Genomic DNA, 19,360 nt, shown 5'->3' on the forward strand with positions numbered 1-19,360 from the left:
GAATTAGACAACACTTAAAGCAAATTAATAAGGATTTCCATTCTTTGAAATTTGTCTCTTGAGTTGACATTAGACTCTATCTGATAATTCACTTTGACAGCTAGAGCATGTATATTTATATTACAGTAGTTGGGAACTATGAATATATAGGAGTGGGTGTGATCACAGGTTGGGCCCATCATGAAATTTATCTCCATAATTAACCTTAATGTTATAGTATATTTAACAAGATAAAATTAGTAAAGGATTTGAGATACAACAATGAAAAAACTGTCAATTTTATATTCACACTATTTGACCACCTGATATCCCGCATCAAATATTTGTCAATATCCAAGCATAAAAAATTTAACAAAAAATTTCCTCAATGCAGCCCTAATTCTTTTAAAAAATTAATTTAATACTTTTTTTAATTGATCAACGTATGAAAGGGAAAATTAACCCCAAAAAAATTCATCAATGCGTGTAGGGAATACGGAACAGAAATAATAAAATTTTCCTTTCAGATTATACCAGTAGTTGATATGAGTCTACTTTAGTCCCCTAAATTCTTATTTGTTATGATGTTTCTTTTCTTACATATTCTTGCTAAATAGCTTAAAATGATTTTACCAAATCAATACACATGCATCATAATTATTCAAAGCCTTTGAAAGACCTTAATGCTGCCAGATAACCATGAGTGACAACTTCCTTGGTTTAAGTATGATGTAATAAATATCAAACATGAAGCATTTGTTAAAAAAAAAAAAAAAACACTGCCTACATGCACCATCTGAACTCATTTTTGACTGGCTTAGACTAATCTGAATCAGGAAACATATTTAGACTCTTAAAAGAAACACTGAATAAAAGGAAAATCTGCAGACACTAAACCTAACTGAGTCATATATACTCATTAAGATAACACAATTTTGATAAAACTATCATGTAATAACAATTATAAAGAGGCCCAATGGCCACATCGCTCACCTGAGGTATGATAAAATCAGCTTAATGAAGTCATAATACAAACTATCAGGACAATGTACAATAATACATGTAGATCCTGTATAAATAAAATCCATATTTCCCCTGGATATTCTTATGTTTATAATCATTAGTCCCTTCTCTAACAGGATGATTTTATAGTCATATCACATTTTGAGTATTGCAGCTCTCAAAAAGATCCCTAACAGTAATTCATATATGGGATATAAACCTACATCAAACTCTGAACCTTCTTGTGAGGCCAAAGAATTGTCCTGGGGCCAAAGTCTTCACAATTATAAAGAATCATCTGGCTGATTAGTTTCTGAGAAAAAGATTTTTAAAGATTTACTTTATATATTCCTTTGTTAAACTTTGACCCCCCATTGTGCCCCACCCTACCCCTGGGGATCATAATTTTCACTTCACAACTTTGAATCTACACTACCTGAGGATGCTTCCACACAACTTTTAGCTTTCCTGGTCTTATGGTTCATGAGAAGAAGATTTTTAAAGATTTACTCTATATATTCCTATGTTAAATTTTGACCCCCCCCCCCCATTGTGGCCCAAACCTACACCAGGGGGTCATGATTTTCACAACTTTGTATCTACGCTACCTGATGATGCTTCCACACAAGTGTCAGCTTTCCTGGCTGATTAGTTTCTGAGAAAATTTTTTTTATAAATTTACTCTATATATTCCTCTGTTAAACTTCAACCCCCTATTGTGGCTCCACCCTACCCCCAGGGGTCATGATTTTTACAACTTTGAATCTACACTACCTGAGGATGCTTCCACACAATTTTCAGCTTTCCTGGCTGATTAGTTTCTGAGAAGAAGATTTTGAAAGATTTCCTCTATCTATTCCTTTGTTAAACTTTGACCCCCCCCCCCATTGTGGCCCCACCCTACCCCTGGGGATCATGATTTTCACAACTTTGAATCTACACTACCTGAGGATGCTTTCACACAACTTTCAGCATTCCTGGCCTATTAGTTTCTGAGGAGAAGATTTTTAAAGATTAACTTTATATATTCATATGATAAACTTCGACTCCCCCCTTTGTGGCCCCACCCTACCCCCGGGGGTCATGATTTTCACAACACTGAATCTAAACTACCTGAGGATGCTTTTACACAAGTTTCAGCTTTCCTGGTTTTAAGATTCATGAGAAGAAGATTTTTGAAAATTTCTCGAAAATTTTCATAAATTCCTAATTATCTCCTTTTGCAAAAGGGCGTGGTCCTTAATTTTCACAACTTTGAATCCCCTTAGGCTAAGGAAGCTTTGTGCCAAGTTTGGTTGAAATTGGCCCAGGGGTTCTTGAGAAGTTGTTGAAAATGTGAAAAGTTTACAGACGGATGGACGGACGGACAGACGGACAACAGACAAAATGTGATCAGAATAGCTCACTTGAGCGTTCAGCTCAGGTGAGCTAATAAGCAAAAAAAAGGGGGGAAAACCATTAATCTCCAATGACATTTTTTCAACAAAATTACAGTATTCAATTTTTCCATTGTGAATAACAATATTTAATTTTTCCATTGTGAATATAGCTTCGCAGCACACAGTAATTTTCTGCTGATCTGAAAAACTATTTTAAGGGACAGTTAGCCACCTTAATAGATCACCTAAGCAAAACACAGCCCTGTGAAGGATCCTTGGAAATGAATGAAATACAATTCAGTCTTCTGCATTATCTAATTTAAATGGTCAAGTGACATTTTGTACCATGTCTAGGATATCTACAATTCATTAAACATTTGAGGGGATGGGTTGGTTACATTATCTCGCAAGTCTCACTTGAAAGTATACACTTAGGCCAATATTTTTTCATACCAAACATCACTTAAACATCTACTTTAACATCAATAATTTTTAACTTGCAAGTACTATGTACTACTTTTTTCTTTCTCTCTGTTTGTTTCCACATGTTTTCATCATGTTGTCAACATGCATTTGATAAATAAGCGGGTCAATAAAAATATGCCAATCAGAATCTTTGTTGCATATCACAATTGAGATACACAACGATTAGAAAGTATCATCATTCAACTCAATGCTAATCTCATCCCTGGGCACCTGTAAAGTGCGAAATGAAATTGAAACAAAACAAAAGTGAATGAAACAAAAGAAACCAATAGAAATGAAACCAAAAATTGTAACGAAATGGAATTAAACAAAACTAAAAATCAATTATGACTAAATAAAAGTGAAAATACATTCATAAAATGAAATTTCAAACCATTAATGTGACAGCTTGTTAGTTTCTTAAGCCATGCACTTACTCGGAATTTTCAAAAATTATATAATAATGTAAATAACTGATGTACATTCTTGTATGATCGATTTTAATTGGTTTCATTAAAGGGATAGTCAGATGTCAAAGTTAAGTGAATAGGCTAAACTTCCACCAGAGTTTGTTTTTGTGCGGAGACGCAGAGGACTATGGGTAGTATGGGTGAAAAGGCTGGATGTTCCCATGTATAGTAGACACCCCAAAAAAACAAGAAATTTTATATCAAGTTTTTTAATTTCTGACCGACGTGCACCTGTTGATAGCACTGACATGAGTAGTAAAATTTGCAGATCTCATCCAGAACAAACGTAATGTCTTCATTGACAATATTAAGTCTTTGTTAAATACACAATCCTAAAAAAAAAAATGTGCAGGTTGTATGTATATTCAGACTTTTTTTAATTTCTTCATTAAATCAAGCAATGATCAATCTATTTAAACAGTGTTTTGGGTTCAAATATCAGGTGCATAAGGGGACACAAGAAGAAAACAAGATATCTGTGAGCCAATGCTCACTAGTGATACCCCCGCTCTGATGTGAATATGCAAAATAAGCAAAGTCGACATTTAACAGAAAGCTGGCATCCGATTGGTACAGAAATATATCCAACAATATGGCATGCCTAAACAAATAGTGTGTTAAAATTTCAAGCATCTGCGATAAACAGCTGCTGAGAAATCTTTGAGGAAAATTTGTTTGAAAATTTTGGCTAAAATAAACAAAGTACTCATTTAACAGGAAGATGACGTCCGATTGGTACAGAAATATATCCCACAATATGGCATGCCTTAACAAACACTGTGTAAAAATTTCAAGCATCTCCGATAAATAGCTGCAGAGAAATCTTTGACGAAAATTTGTTTGAAAATTTTGGCAAAAAATAAACAAAGTCATTATTTAACAGGATGTTGACGTCCGATAGATACAAAAATATATCCCACGATATGGCATGCCAAAACAAATAGTGTGTTAAAATTTCAAGCATCTGCGAAAAATAGCTGCTGAGAAATCTTTGAGGAAAATTTGTTCGAAAATTTTGGCTAAAAATAAACGAAGTCGTCATTTAACAGGAAGTTGACACCCGATTGTTACAGAAATATATCCCACGATATGGCATGCCTATACAAATATTGTGTAAAAATTTCAAGCATCTCTGATAAATAGCTGCAGAGAAATCTTTGACGAAAATTTGTTTGAAAATTTTGGCAAAAAATAAACAAAGTCGTCATTTAACAGGAAGTTGACGTCTGATTGATACAAAAATATATCCCACAATATGGCATGCCTAAACAAATAGTGTCTTAAAATTTCAAGCATCTGCGATAAATAGCTGCTGAGAATTCTTTGACGGAAATTTGTTTGAAAATTTTGGCAAAAAATAAACGAAGTCGTCATTTAACAGGAAGTTGACGTTTGATTGGTACAAAAATACATCCCACGATATAGCATGCCTATACAAATACTGTGTAAAAATTTCAAGCATCTGCGATAAACAGTTGCTGAGAAATCTTTGACGAAAATTTGTTTGAAAATTTTGGTTAAAAAATAAGCAAAGTCGTCATTTAACAGGAAGTTGACGTCCGATTGGTACAAAAATATATCCCACGATATGGCATGCCTAAACAAACACTGTGTTAAAATTTCAAGCATCTGCGATAAATAGTTGCTGAGATAAATGCGACAGAAATTTTTGTTACGGACGGACAGACAGACGGACAGACAGACGGACAGACAGACGGACGGGCGGACGGACACACAAGGGTAAAACAGTATACCCACTCTCCTTCGGAGCGGGGGTATAATAAGAGTTTTTAATTAAAAAATCATTATTGATAAATCTTCCCGCACTTGATAAAACTCATGTGAAGTCCATCACAAGACGAACGCATGGTTCACCAGAAATTGTTAAACAGTTACTAACCATGCAATAGGTGACTGATCATATAATAATTTGTAATGGTGAGTGACTGGCAAGAACAATTTTTGATGCAATGGATGGTATATATATACATATATATTCAAATAATACATGAGAATTTAATACTCAGGTATTTTTACGAAATGAGTTAATTGTATACTCATACAACTCCTATTACACATGATATTAGCTGTCTGACTCATGCAGTAATGTGGTTCAATTATGTTCCTATGCATAAAATGCACTCCCTATTTTTGATTTAAAAATTGAGTACTAAACACTATTTTTGTCAACATCCCATGTGACAGTTTGAAATGTTATCCGAGATATCAGAACAATTCCCATCAGGTTGAATTGAGACAAAAAACATCACTAGTGAAAGTGTGAACAGTTTTTAGTGATAAATATTTAAGATTTTGCTTTAAATCTTTTCTCAAATTGAGATTTTTCAAAGGAGAGTTGGCAATTATATTCTGTAACAATTTTGCCACTCAGAAGAAAGGTTAAAAAGAAATAAACAAAAATCTGAGCTAGCTGTCCTCTACCTACCAGGAAGTAAAAATCCAGCCAAAGGATATATGTTTGAAGTGAAAAATATGTTTGGAAATGATATGTACCAAAATTTGTGCAAAGATGTATTGCACCTCATAGCGTTTCTCACTCTGTTTCAGCTTTACAAAAAAGGAAAAGAGATAGATTGGAGTCTATTCATCATTTTGTAAATTCAACTTTCGGAAATTGCTAAGTGAATGTGATCTCCAAAATGAAATTTTAAAATCTGCGGAAGATTTCCATTTCCATTTGTCAACTCTGAATTGATAAACACTACCTATCCAGAGAAATGCAGTACCCTATATGCAATATTCTGCAAAAAAAAAATAACTATGTTCAACATGCAGGTATCATTTTTTTTTTTAAAGTAATATGCACATCTCTAATATATGTACAATTGATCTGCAAACTTGAAAACTGTAGGAGGAGTTATCCGTAAAATGGTACAATATGGGAACACCCTTTTGGCAGCCACCTGCCATCCTGCCATTTTTACCATTTCAATAACTGGATTTTTCTTTGGAAAACCTGGTTAAAATGAGTGAGTATTAAGTAGCTCACAAACCTGAAATTACTTCTACATTGCTTGACAATTATATCTATTCTGAACAAAGCCAATGCCTGCATCATGGGTGTATAAAGAGATCCACAGCAGGATTGTAATGAGGACTGCGTAAAGTCTGCCAGTACATTTAACTCAGGGTTTTGGAGGCATCACATCATAATGCAAATCAAATCTAAATCTTATATTGGTATCTACTTTCCACATGAAACGACGATGGCTGTTTGCTTAGTAAGAGCTAATGTGGTCTGATCACGAAAGTTACTTTTTTTCCTCTATTTTCACCATTCCCATAAGATTTCAGTGAAAGTTACGACCGTTATATCCAAAGAAATAAGAAATGCGTCGACTTGTTAATTTGTTTTTATTAATCACCAAATAGACAAATAAGGATATTTGTTATTAGCACAGAACACAGCTCTGTTTTTAACAATTACAATGCTAGTCTCTCTCTCAGTAGTTTTTCAGCCAGTGTAGTGATGTCTCCTTACAAATACTGTGTATTTAAGTAGAACTGTCAGTGATAAAACTTGATACTGAGGTACGGTACATATATTTTAATTTGTCAATTAAAATCTTTTTTCACACAATACTTTTACATATCTCAACACTGGTACTTTTCTCATATTATTTTCTGAAATATTAACCCTTTTACATTGACATTTCTAGATACTAGAAAAGAAAAACACTAAGACAGGATTTTAGAGAGCTTAATTAAGTCAGCTGATATTAAGAGTTACGGTAGGAAAACTCTAGATAGAGGGAGTGCTGATTTTTCCAGTTTACCATAATTGCAAAATATGAAATTACATGACTACTTGTAACATGCCTCCTTTTACTTTCAGGAAATGTATCTTCATTACTGAGATAACTGAGAATCAATATGCATAGATATGTTGATACTTCTACCAATTTGAAATATTTAAAAACATTATTTCTTTTATATGCAGTGAGGCTTTTAACTCTGATTGTATTGGTGTGAGTGTGGACTCAGTAAATACAATAAAATTATTTTTTATCCATGTTATAGTACTTATGCATAGATAATACATACGATCTATAACTATTTATGCTATTATAATAAAAACAATTAACTAATTTTAAAACAATTAAAATGCTTATTATGTTGTTGCTGTGAGTTGAAAAACATTATATACAGTATATGTTTGGGTGTATTTAATATATAGGTACAATGGGGGTGGGGGGGTCAGTCCCTCTCTCCCCCCCCCCCCCCCCCCCCCCCATTTTGAGGGATGTGTATTCAACTTGAGTGTCTATGCAGCTGCACACAATATGAGATTAACAGGGATGCTAAATAAATGTTACACAAAAACCAAGCAACAACCAATTTGCCGGTAGTTTTGAGAGTAGAATTGAAAGTTTTGGGATGACTGATGCCTGGACAAAGGACTATATTTGAGATGGCCAAATATCTGCCCCCAATTTTAACCAATTTCTAAACAGTATCATTTCAAAATCAAATCTTCATAAAACATTATAGAGAGGTTTTCTATCGTTATTCTTGAAATTAGTTATCATTGTCCAATAGCTGTTCATCTATAACATAACTGAAATGGGCTTATTCCCTTTATTTAATTTGCAAACAAATGAGAATATTACCATTCTCTTCATATTTTGCCTTCTGAGGTACAGCTAGGTCACAAGGTCTGCACAAAAACAATTTTTAAATATGATTTTGTTCATAATTATACTTATACACATCATAGTTTAAAATGGTATATGAGAAGTATGTGCTCCATGTTTCTCGTCAAAAATCTTTTTAAAAAATAAACACATTTTGCTTCAAAACATGAATATACCAAAATAAAACAATCTTCATGATGTCATTTTTACATTATGACATCACCATGGTAATAACCTTTTACATACTTAATTTCAACATTATTTTAGCAATCTTCGACATAATTTTTAAAGCTGTCTATATAACTTCAATATTAAGGGCAAAATAGATGCATAATACTGCATATGGTCCTTTTGTTGGCTTTTTCAATGGTTGTGATCATAATTATGTATTGAAATCTCTATCTCATAAGCCATCAGGAGCTCTTTGTTAATAAATGGGAATGTAGACAAGGGTTAACGATCAGTCAAGTAGACAGTCTTGTTACATTAACAGTCTACTGATATCACACGACTTACATATCAATCATTGCTTAATGGATGCTGCTCCCTGATGGATGATTAGGCAACAATCAAATCACTCCATAACTTAAACAGTATGAAAATCTATCTGTAGCTTAAGGTCATCATATGTTATGAAAAATTAATGTGACTGCCCCCTGTTGAACAATATCAATGATTGCCATCTGTGTTAATTGCAAACCAAACAAACAAAATATCCTGGTCTACCAAACATTGCATTGATGTGCCAGAAAAATTCGTTTGAACAATTAATTAAACAATTATCTCTCATATACACATTACTATAGTAAAAATATAGCATTAATAAAATCCTTTCAACTATTTTGTTATATATACATGAATATCTTTTTGATCCCATTGAAGTGATTTAAATATATTGTATATGAATCTCCTAGAAGAATCAAATTAAGGTGAACTTGCATGTGCTATTATTTCTAGCTATCCATCAATATTTTTTTTCATTAACTTCCATAATTAAAGTCATTGAGAAAAAACCCACTCAGGGATTACTGTTGGAATTAAATTTTGTTATGCATCCGCATTTTTCATTTATGAAAAAAATTGGATAAAGCAACTTCTGAGCAATCTCAAATCTGTATTCAAATTAATGCCATCAGAATTTTTGAAACATTTATTTTTCTGATTTTGAGAGCCCATCTGCCTTACTTTGATCTAAATTAACTTGGGTAAGTAACTTCAAACAGTATGAATTAAGTCTAAATGAAGCTTATCTGATCAGCTTCTGTCTTTAATCATAGATTAACAACGAATTAGAGACATCTGTATCAATTAAGTAAAAATACTTCAAACAAGATGGCTCCTGGTGTAACAGCGACTTTGAAAATCTCTAAGGGTGTAAGTATATTGTACTAACCATCATAAGCAGTGGAGTATGACCTGTCATATAAATACTTCAAAATCATTAAACTTTAATTTGATGCTTAATTGCTAGTTTATTAAAATTTAAACATTAAATTCTCTTTTACCAATGGTTCCTGTGGGTATACGTGTAACTGTTTAGGACATTGCAGAAAAAACACATAACCCAAATCATTCGGTCTTGTCACTTTCGTCTGTGATATTTAAAACCAAAATATTCAAAAGACATTATAAAGAAAGCATTTTGAAAATAATATCTTTCTCAAAATCATTCATACAAGATTGGTGGAAGAATGTACAATCAGCATGAAATTACAATTTGTGCAGCCAATACTATATAAGTCCAGTAGATCAGATCTCTTATTAGCTGAAACAAGTAATACATTTCAACTAACTCTACTAGATTGTGTGTCTTGTGACTCAATTTAAAACATAGTGAGATGGTGTCAATTTGTATACAAGCAGTGTAGTAGAGCAATATTACTTTTCAATAATGAGAATTATGCAATATCAAAAATAATCAACTAAATATAGAGAGTTTCACTCATCTCATGAATTACTAGTGTCCAAGAGCGGTTTGATGCTCATTTTTGACAGCATAACAAATTAGTTTCCACCACTTCAGGAAAAAGGGTTTGAAGACCAGTAAAAAAAAGAAAGAGGGAAAAAGAAATCTGTACTTTAGACATGTACTTTAACTTAGTCTGACTATTCCCCCCAAAAATTTAGATTTGCTGATTGAAATACTGCCATATCCAGCTCAATTAGTTCTCATCTTTTACATTATGGGTCAAGAAATAAATAAATCTATCCAAGTTCATTATAATCTTCCTAAAATGACAGAATTTCAATTATCATTCACCTTTTTTTCACAATTCAAATAACTTTTTGTGTTGACACTTGAGTTCACTTTCTTTTCTCAACAAAAAAACAAGAGGAGTAACAATTTCAGCTGGCAGCGTTTGAAGGATTGATTGTTGATAATTAACTCCTCCGTGAAGCAGCAACAATATATCAGTTCCTCTATGCTGCATTGCTTGCACCCCTGTTTTCTTTTCTAACCATTGAAAACTCATAAATGAAGTCATTAAGCCTGATTTGATGTTTGAAAAACTTAATAATACATTAAGTTCTGTCAAACTGCATAGTATGAATCCAAGGCATCATTTCATTAATACACCTGAAATCAATAGTAATCTATATAAAAGGACTTAATAATATCTATTCTTTGATAAACCTGTGACATTTATGATTTTTGGATATCTTTAGATACCCATAAAATATTTTCCCTGCTTTTTCTTTTTACATTCACATCATAATTAGAGGCAATTACCTTTTACAAGTACACTGATAAATACATGTATTTCCATGTATAACCTCTTTTTTAAACTTGGATGAAGTAAATCAATTTTTGATCTTCCTTTGACAATTCTCAACCTGCTTTCCTTTCCATAAAAATTATTTTGCTAAATTACGTCGAATTTGACTATAAGTAATTCTGGAGAAAATTTCTTAAAATGCACCCCCTTTTTCAACAGTTTCAAGGTTTTCTTCACTTTAAAATAAAGATTGGTATTTCATATTCGCCTTACCATAAGGATGCTTTGTGCCAAATTTGGTTGAAATTGTCCAAACGGTTTTAGAGAAGAAGTTCAAAATGTACAAAGTTTACAGATGGACAGACAGGCGGACAGATTTAAAGCATTTTTGGTGGAATGCAGCTAAATCAAGTATATCGCTATTGAATTGAGTAACAAATTTCAAAGTTTTTGCAAAATCTAATTTACAATAACTTAAAAAAAACTCAATTACTACGAAATCTCATACTAATTATAGTTTAATTGTTAACAGTAGTCCTCATTCAGATTTTACCTTCTTTTTTTTTAATTTTTGACACTTTCCAATAGTTAAGCAAAGATTACTAACACATTAGCCATTTCCAAGCAAAGATAGACAACTTTAGTTTTGCCTGTAAAGCCATGCTGTTGATATCTTAAATAACAAGCATTTTGAGAGTATTGCATAAGCAATACACGTCCCCTACCGGTTTGTATTATTCTATGAAAGCTTCCAAGCACACAACTATTTCAGAGCTATTGTAAACGAGATGACATGCTTTGATCAGAGATAAAAGAACAGAGGAAATTAAAACTATATAGTTGATATAGAAATTAAATACAAAATAGGTAAAATAATACTCTTTATTTCATCTCCTGTAATTTCGCCAAGTCTATTCTGTATTCGCTGGTAAAAATTTGTGAAAACAATGCACCGTTATGCACAATATCATTTCTTACCGTCTTCTGTACCCCGAATCAAACCAAACAGTTAAACAGCCCAACCCGACAACGAACCCGATTGTAATAATACAAAAAAAACCCTGCCGATTAAATTTAAAACACAATGCTTGACACTATTTTACAGAATTTATTTGTTTGTTAGAAATGATAAAAGGAATGGTACAAGTAACGCACGATATTATTACTGACTACATACTGGCCTCGTTTATTCAATACACACCGAACCCGATAACGAACCCGAACATTAAAAAATTGGAATATAAAAAATTAATTTTCTCGAAAATATGTCAATCAGACGCTACGAAAGTGTAAACTTGATCTGTAGTTTGACATTTTGAAGCTGTTCAGCAAGTTTCATATTATTCCTCAAATGCATAAAGAAAAAAAGTGTGGAAAACTGAAGTGGGACAGACAGACGGACGGACGGACGGACGGACAGACGGACTGACGGACGCAGAGGAAAGCTATAGTCCCCTCTGGTGAAACCGGTAGGGGACTAATAACTATATGATACCCCGCGCAAGAACAGGAATTAACACTTTACTCATTATTATCAGATAATATTGGATGTGTTGAACCATATTTTAAATTGTTCATTTTTGTATATACTTTGTCTGATTTTTCATTATCTCATTCTTTAAAATTGAAATAAAAAACAAACTGCATTGTTGTATATTTATGGTGGCAGACAGGGATGAAAAATCTAAACTGAAATGGATAATATATACATGTACGAGGCTTTAATCCTGTTTGTTGCAGCTGACTGAAAAAAATAAAGTTTTTTATTGTATTTATTTCAGATCAGTGAATATATATTTAGTGTATCTCTCCCACTTACTTTAATTCTTTTGGTCAATTTTCAATATAATTTGTATTACTCTACTAAATAAGAATTTCAGATAAAAGGCTGTTTTGAAAAACAATCTGGAGGGGAGGGAAGGGAAGGGGGTTCCCATTAAACTTATAGATGTAGAATACAATATTCTGTTTATTAAAGCTGACAAGAATTCATAAATACCCATTATTTCCCTTTTATCTCGACTACCGCCATATAAGTTGTCGATTTCTATTGTTCTGCTCATCGCTACACACCCCCTATATATAAGGCCGAGAGCACTATTCATGCTTCACCGCATTCAGGAATTTCTAACAACCGAACATGTTACCTTGGACGAAAAGACATGGAGAAACACATTTTGAACAAAAATAATATGACAACTACTGCACTGGCAAGATATATCCAATAAACGGCGAAACAAGACAGACTGAAATCCAGGCGCAGATACTTCAAAAATTCCTTGCTAATTGTAGACCGTTTTCCTGTGTATTTTATAACATCGCACATGCACAAACCACACACTTTGACAGATCAAGCAATGTCAATTATCGCATGGATTTTAGAAACGGGCGTTTTTTGTAGGAACGGATGAAAACGATGTTACGTTGTTACTTTCTTGGATTAACTATTGTTTATCTACTGTGTTTGATGAAGTGCCGCTGGGGTTTTCAAGAAGAAGTAGATGTTATGCACTCTGTATGAACAACACATGTGTTCGATGTGCATGCGAAGTAAGACAGCACTGTCTGTACAAAATAATACGGATACCTCGGAAATCCTTTCAAAGAATAAATATATTTTGTATTTCATTGATTGTTGTTTTCTTTATTTATTACTACAATCATTTTACTACAATGTGTAGTTCATGCATTTAAAAGTCTGTGCAACCTGAATGCCTCGATCGGAGAGCAACCATAACTTTCTCAACCAGTATATATACTCCAGTGGCAGTATAGGAGTGATCGAAACTAATATGGCGACCAAATGCTTTTATGAATTCATGTCAGCTTTAATGTTTACTAATTATTGTCAAAGGGTTTACAACCAATCTGTCATAGCATAAAAAAGTATGAAATTAAAACACGCTAAGTTATGCATTATTATCCATTTGCATGCATATTTTAAACCAAAGTTGTCAGATTCAAAGATCTGGCCGATGGTTAACTCGCCATACACTTGCCGCCATGATGTCAATTAGTCAGCCCATTTCTAAAATCACCCATTAAAGAAACGAATTGACTTTTTTTACTCAATGTATTTATATATCAATATCATTTACAGGTGACAAAAGACAAATTTTATAAATGATTTCCTGCTGTATCTTCAGGTTTTTTTTTTAAATGCAACCAAAAAACCTCTACTGCAGAATTTCAATGAAAAGGCATTTTAAAGAGATTAACTTTTTCATTTGTGTAATGAAAAAAACAAAAAATTAATGATACTTGCAAAAAACTAAGTGAATTGGTCAGTACGAGTATTAATTGATAATTTTTGTAAGCTTTTTAATTATTTACTTTCAGAAATAAAACTACTAGTAATAAATGTCTACGAGAACAGAATGCTAACAAGTCTTATACATATATATATATCACATGCAATTCACTTGGTTTGGATTAGTCTCCAAATCAAGCTCCTTGCATTGAGTGGAAACACCAACATGTAAAACATTAAAATTCTGGTAAACTTTCTAATAACTTACTTCAGAATCCAAGAAGAGATGGCAGTGTGATGTCTTTCTATCTCTCCCCGCTCGACCAATCTCCTGTACGTAGCTTTCCATGCTCTTTGGCATATTGTAATGGATGACCCCCCTCACATCGGGTTTATCCAGACCCATTCCAAAGGCCACAGTCGCTACCACCACCCTCAGCCTTCCAGACATGAAGGCATTCTGGACTCGTTTCCGCTGGGCTGGGGTAAGACCAGCATGGTAGCTCTCAGCGTCCCAGTAAGCATAGGTTTTAGCTTTTCCTACAGATTTCAGAACAATATGTGAGTAATGTTGTTTTTTTCTACTTCAGAACTGAAAATCCACACTCAAAACTGAGATTTAATAAAAAGCATAAGATTATGTTTTTCAAATCTACTAAAAATTTTCAAATGTAACAATTCAATCAGGTTACCTCTTTGCATCTTGGTAATGTCAGTAAATGAAAGTAATTGGTAAAGATGTAGGTATATTGTAGTCATTTACAAAAGAACTTTTTTATCTTTTTTATTTGAAATAGATAGATTGAGTTGAGTGAACCTTTCTTGGGTTTCTGGTCCCAGTCCTCTGCTTTGTAATCTTTTAGACAGGTTCTGATCAGTGTGGCTAAGCGATCAGTTTCCTGCCGTCTAGTGCAGTACACAATGATCGACTCACAGGACGAGAACCTGTCCCCCTGAAGAAGTCCTATCAAAGCCTGGAAAACAAGTCCAAGAATTCAATTCATCACACATTTTTCAACACAACTGTACATAGATTTTTAATTTCAATTGAAACATGCACCAAGTTTACCATCATGCCTCAATATAATTTGTTACAACTTAGAAATAAGGTTTAAAAATATACAGGTTAAACACGATTCATACTTCATCCCTGTTTTCATCTCTGGAGACAGACAAGAGCAGATTTTTAGGCACTGGTGACCCTCGAATAATTGCATTATCAGTGTCAGATATCCCAAGATGCTTTGCTACATCTTGTGAAGTGGACAGCGTAGATGTAGCTGTCAGTCCAAGAAAACACTGAACTCCAAACTTTTCTCTGAGCACCTACAAAATTCATTAAGACATAAGTATACATCTATCATTACTTGACAACATAGACTTTGCCAACATGAAGTACCAAATAATTACCATTCTAATAGTTATATGCATGTAAAGTATGTTCAAAACATAAAAGGACTAATAAAAATGTCAAAAAACAGTAACAAATAACAGGTGAGCTATCATTTCATTGATGTTTATCCTTCTAAAAAACAAGAAAGACAAATTTTACATTTATCAATACCTTAGTGAGTCGAAGATAGGAAGGTCTGAAGTTATGTGACCACTCTGACAGACAGTGGGCCTCGTCAATACACACAAAAGCTATGGGGGGCAGAGAGGACCTATTGTTCAGCAACGCCATCCCACCCCCTGCCACCGCTTCAGGGGACACCAGCAGGAAGTGAACTCTGCCCTCTTTGACATTCTGGAGCACACTTTCCCTCTGAGCCGTGGTCATGTTGGTATGAAGGCATGCTCCCTTTACACCAGGTGGCAAGCCAGTCACCTTTGTAGGGAAAATAATAAACAAAATGCTGCATGAAATATTCTGTACATGCATTTTCCTGGAATCTCAATACAAAAACATGCCTCTGATTTTCGGTTAAGATTACAAAAGCTGTTTTAGAAAAGGTAAATCTATTGCAGAATGTTTATGACAAAATGGTGGCACCTGATCTTCCATCAGTGAAACAAGAGGTGATATCACCAAGGTGATAGCCTTTGACCTCTGAGCATACAAATAGGCTGGCAACTGATAACAAAGGGATTTACCTCCTCCTGTGGACAACACTACCAAAGTTGATAGACCTGTGGAGTCATAAGAAGCAGAATTTGGTTACTGGCATATTAATGATGCAATGATTTTGAATTGTGTGCTAATAAAACTTGAATTGCTGTTTTACTGTTTCATTTAAAAACTAATAACTGCAATACTTAGATGTATTAAAGGTTTCAAACATGTATGAGTACAAGATGTTGACCCAGTTACTTTAAATTTGTAATGGTCAATTTTTTTGGATTGCATTTTACAGCTGGTTCACAGGGACATAATTTCATGTATTCACTTATTTGAATGAATACAGACTGCATTTCATTAATTGTCTAGGATATAACTTCAATTATTTTAGAAAAATTGAACCACATAGAATATTTATGATTAAGCTGTAATTTTCTTCAACTATACTTCCATTTTGTTATTTTGTGGTTTCTCCTCATAAAAAATCCTCCAGATTCTTACCAGCTAGAATTCTTTTAACAGCATGCTCTTGGCCTGCTCTGAATGCTTCAAAGCCAAATTTCTTCAGCCCCTTCATGACAAAATCTGGAGTACCTGTGAATAATGATTGACATATCAGTTGCATTTACAAATAATGAGCCCCACAATTTACTCCTTTTCATTCATGAACAATTGTCTCATAACTTTTCAAATCAAAATTCAAATGTCTGAGATATTAATTCCTTGCTGTTACATACAAATGCAACAAGTATAAGCAATCGGGATTATTTTTCATTTTTTTTACCTTGGGCACTATACTCCTCATTTGTCAGTACAGGTGTGTGAGGAGAAGGGACCCCTGTATCCTCTTTTGCACTCCTCACAATTCCAGCCTGTATCTCCAAGTCCTCATCTATCTCATTATTTGGATCTGTGTTTGAAAATGTTCACTTATGTATATACTAGTCCAGATTGGTGCATTCTAAATATACATAGTCGAACACTTACAATGAACTTGGATATACGAAGAAAATCTTTGTTATAATAAAGTTATATTTCTTTTTAATCCCTCTATCATAAAACTTTCTAGAATTTAATACATCAAAGAGATTTGGATAAAAGAAACTATGATTAAACTAAAACTTCCTCATTAGCAAGCTTTACAGTATCAATTTCTAAATTGTAATTTTACTGGTCATCAAAACCTTTTGGGTAAAAAACCAAGCATATTAATTTTGCTTTGATGCTGGCAGAATCAATGCATCCTGTAACATAGTTGGGCACAGTTTGTTTAATGAGTATTTAATGCATGACAATAAACAAAAGGAGAAAACAAAGACAAATAATTCAAATAAATGAGTTTACTTCAAAAACATTTTTCAGACTTACTGTTTTATAAAGAGGTGCAATGTCTATAAAAGCAAAACCCCAATACAGCTAAATTACGACAATTTGGGTATATGTGTAGTATTTCAACTGGAAATGTGGAATCACCAATATAGTCTGACGGTGTTTTACACAAATAACTTTGAAGTGGTGACTTTCTGTAATCCAGTGATGTAGTGGAATCAAAGAATAGTTTAACATAACTATAGCAAGTGCTAGTAATTAAAATTATGTAAAACAATATTAAATAATACCAAAGCTTTAACAGAAGTAGATGGTGTTCATTTTTTTTTTTTAAATTATGATTATAAGCCACTATCAACATGCTTTGGTTAAAACATGGAATGACAGCCTCGAACATATGATGTTTATTTATGGTTGTGATTATCATAGCACATATAAATATTCCAGTAGTGATATTTATGTATCTACGGACATTTACTGAACATAATATTGCAGTCATTCTCGTAAGAATTTTTATAATACCAACATTATGTATTTTTGACGGCAGAGATGTCACACATACTATGGTCAATGGGAAGAGTAAGTTCCCTGCACCTATAGTCAATGTCACTTACTGGAACATAGTTGCTGGGTATAGCGTGACACCCATCAAAAAGTTTTAAGTCAAATTTTTATTCATCCTTAAACTGTAACACTCATAAATTACCTGTCACCTCATTATAACTGACTAATTACCTATGTCCTCATTCCAATTGATATCATCAAGATCAGCCTCCTCCGCTGTAATCTTGGCTGTCCTGCCTTTGTCCTTTTGGCTGCTTTCCCTGTTTTTAGCTGGTTTATTCATCTTTATGCCTTTAGCCATCATGGCTGCCTCCTTTAGACTTGGGAAGTCTTCTTCAGCAATGGGGGCTACGTCTGCTTCTCCCCCATAGCTCTCCTTATTATCACCTGAAAGTTGACAAGAACAACCGCTAACTCTTATATACATCAAATATGGCTACAAAATTGTAATTTTTATCTGATATCTTGAGAAATATTTAGAATCAACATTTAATTCTGTTATTTATCAAACACAAAACTGTTTCAGGATTTTTTTTTTCATAACTACAGATAATATTAAGAGAATAAAATGCTATTGATTCTTTTTAGAGAAAAGTAAAAATAAAGAAACAACAAAATAAAGAAACAACAAAAGATTCATTGATTGAAATAAAGTCTCAATCTGATATCAAATGAACATGAAAATAGTTCAATCATATATCAGACTTTCTACCATTTCATGGACTATAAAGACTAACTGTATAAATAACACACTGGACCACAAACTGGTGCTTACTTGGACATTTGTTCGCCCAATGACCAGGTTTACCACACTTGAAGCAGTTGTTGCCATAACTCGCACTGCGTGATTTCATCTTCTGCTTCCACTGAAACCTCTTGTACTGTGGCCCTGTCATGCCTTTTCCTTTTCTTTTGTAGGTCTTCACTTTCATGTTAAGCTTCACAAAATTCCCAACAGAAGATGGAGGTTTACTTCTGAAAATGTTAAATCCAATACAAGTATTGTCTACTACTGACAAATGTAATTACAGACAAACACTAAATGGTAAATAATGTTCTATTAACAGTTTAATACTTATTTACCTTGATATACTTCAATATTTAATGAAAGTTCAGAACTTTATTGGTAAAAGTGTGGAAAATTAAATCACACATATGTGTAAGGTTATATAACATTAAATATATCTTTAGAGAAAAGTTGAATGTGACCGTCTACTGGGTTATTCAGATCCTTGTGTAGCGACATACATGAGCAGATCAAAGGTTCTAATATTAATCAGACTGCCTGAAACTTGCATTGTGATTCTGATTCAATTGGTAATGTACAGATCACACAAAAGTCAGAGAAGTTTATCGGAATTTTTGAGCTGACACAAGACCTTGAAGCCATAAAAACAGCATGTTTCTCAAAGCATGGCAAGCAGTGGGTTACCTGGACACAGAGGAGACCTTTGGTCGTGTGGACGTACAATCTTCATCACCTTCTGCTAA

The 19,360-nt window shown here is 33.4% G+C and overlaps 1 protein-coding gene across 1 annotated transcript in view; it reads right to left on the bottom strand.

The window, feature by feature from the left end:
- LOC128187189 (ATP-dependent DNA helicase Q4-like) overlaps positions 1 to 19,360 on the bottom strand; it is an 85,734-nt gene that overhangs the window by 62,282 nt on the left and 4,092 nt on the right. Inside the window, exons 6-15 of the mRNA XM_052857453.1 lie at positions 19,302 to 19,360; positions 18,645 to 18,844; positions 18,041 to 18,256; positions 16,761 to 16,886; positions 16,478 to 16,570; positions 15,911 to 16,047; positions 15,482 to 15,745; positions 15,061 to 15,243; positions 14,735 to 14,891; positions 14,186 to 14,457 (exon numbers count right to left, since the gene is read on the bottom strand). Of these exons, the coding sequence (XP_052713413.1) occupies positions 14,186 to 14,457; positions 14,735 to 14,891; positions 15,061 to 15,243; positions 15,482 to 15,745; positions 15,911 to 16,047; positions 16,478 to 16,570; positions 16,761 to 16,886; positions 18,041 to 18,256; positions 18,645 to 18,844; positions 19,302 to 19,360 (1,707 nt within the window). The remainder of the gene's footprint in view (positions 1 to 14,185; positions 14,458 to 14,734; positions 14,892 to 15,060; positions 15,244 to 15,481; positions 15,746 to 15,910; positions 16,048 to 16,477; positions 16,571 to 16,760; positions 16,887 to 18,040; positions 18,257 to 18,644; positions 18,845 to 19,301) is intronic.

This window comes from Crassostrea angulata, chromosome 6, assembly GCF_025612915.1.
Source record: "Crassostrea angulata isolate pt1a10 chromosome 6, ASM2561291v2, whole genome shotgun sequence".
Taxonomy (NCBI): Eukaryota; Metazoa; Mollusca; class Bivalvia; order Ostreida; family Ostreidae; genus Magallana; species Magallana angulata.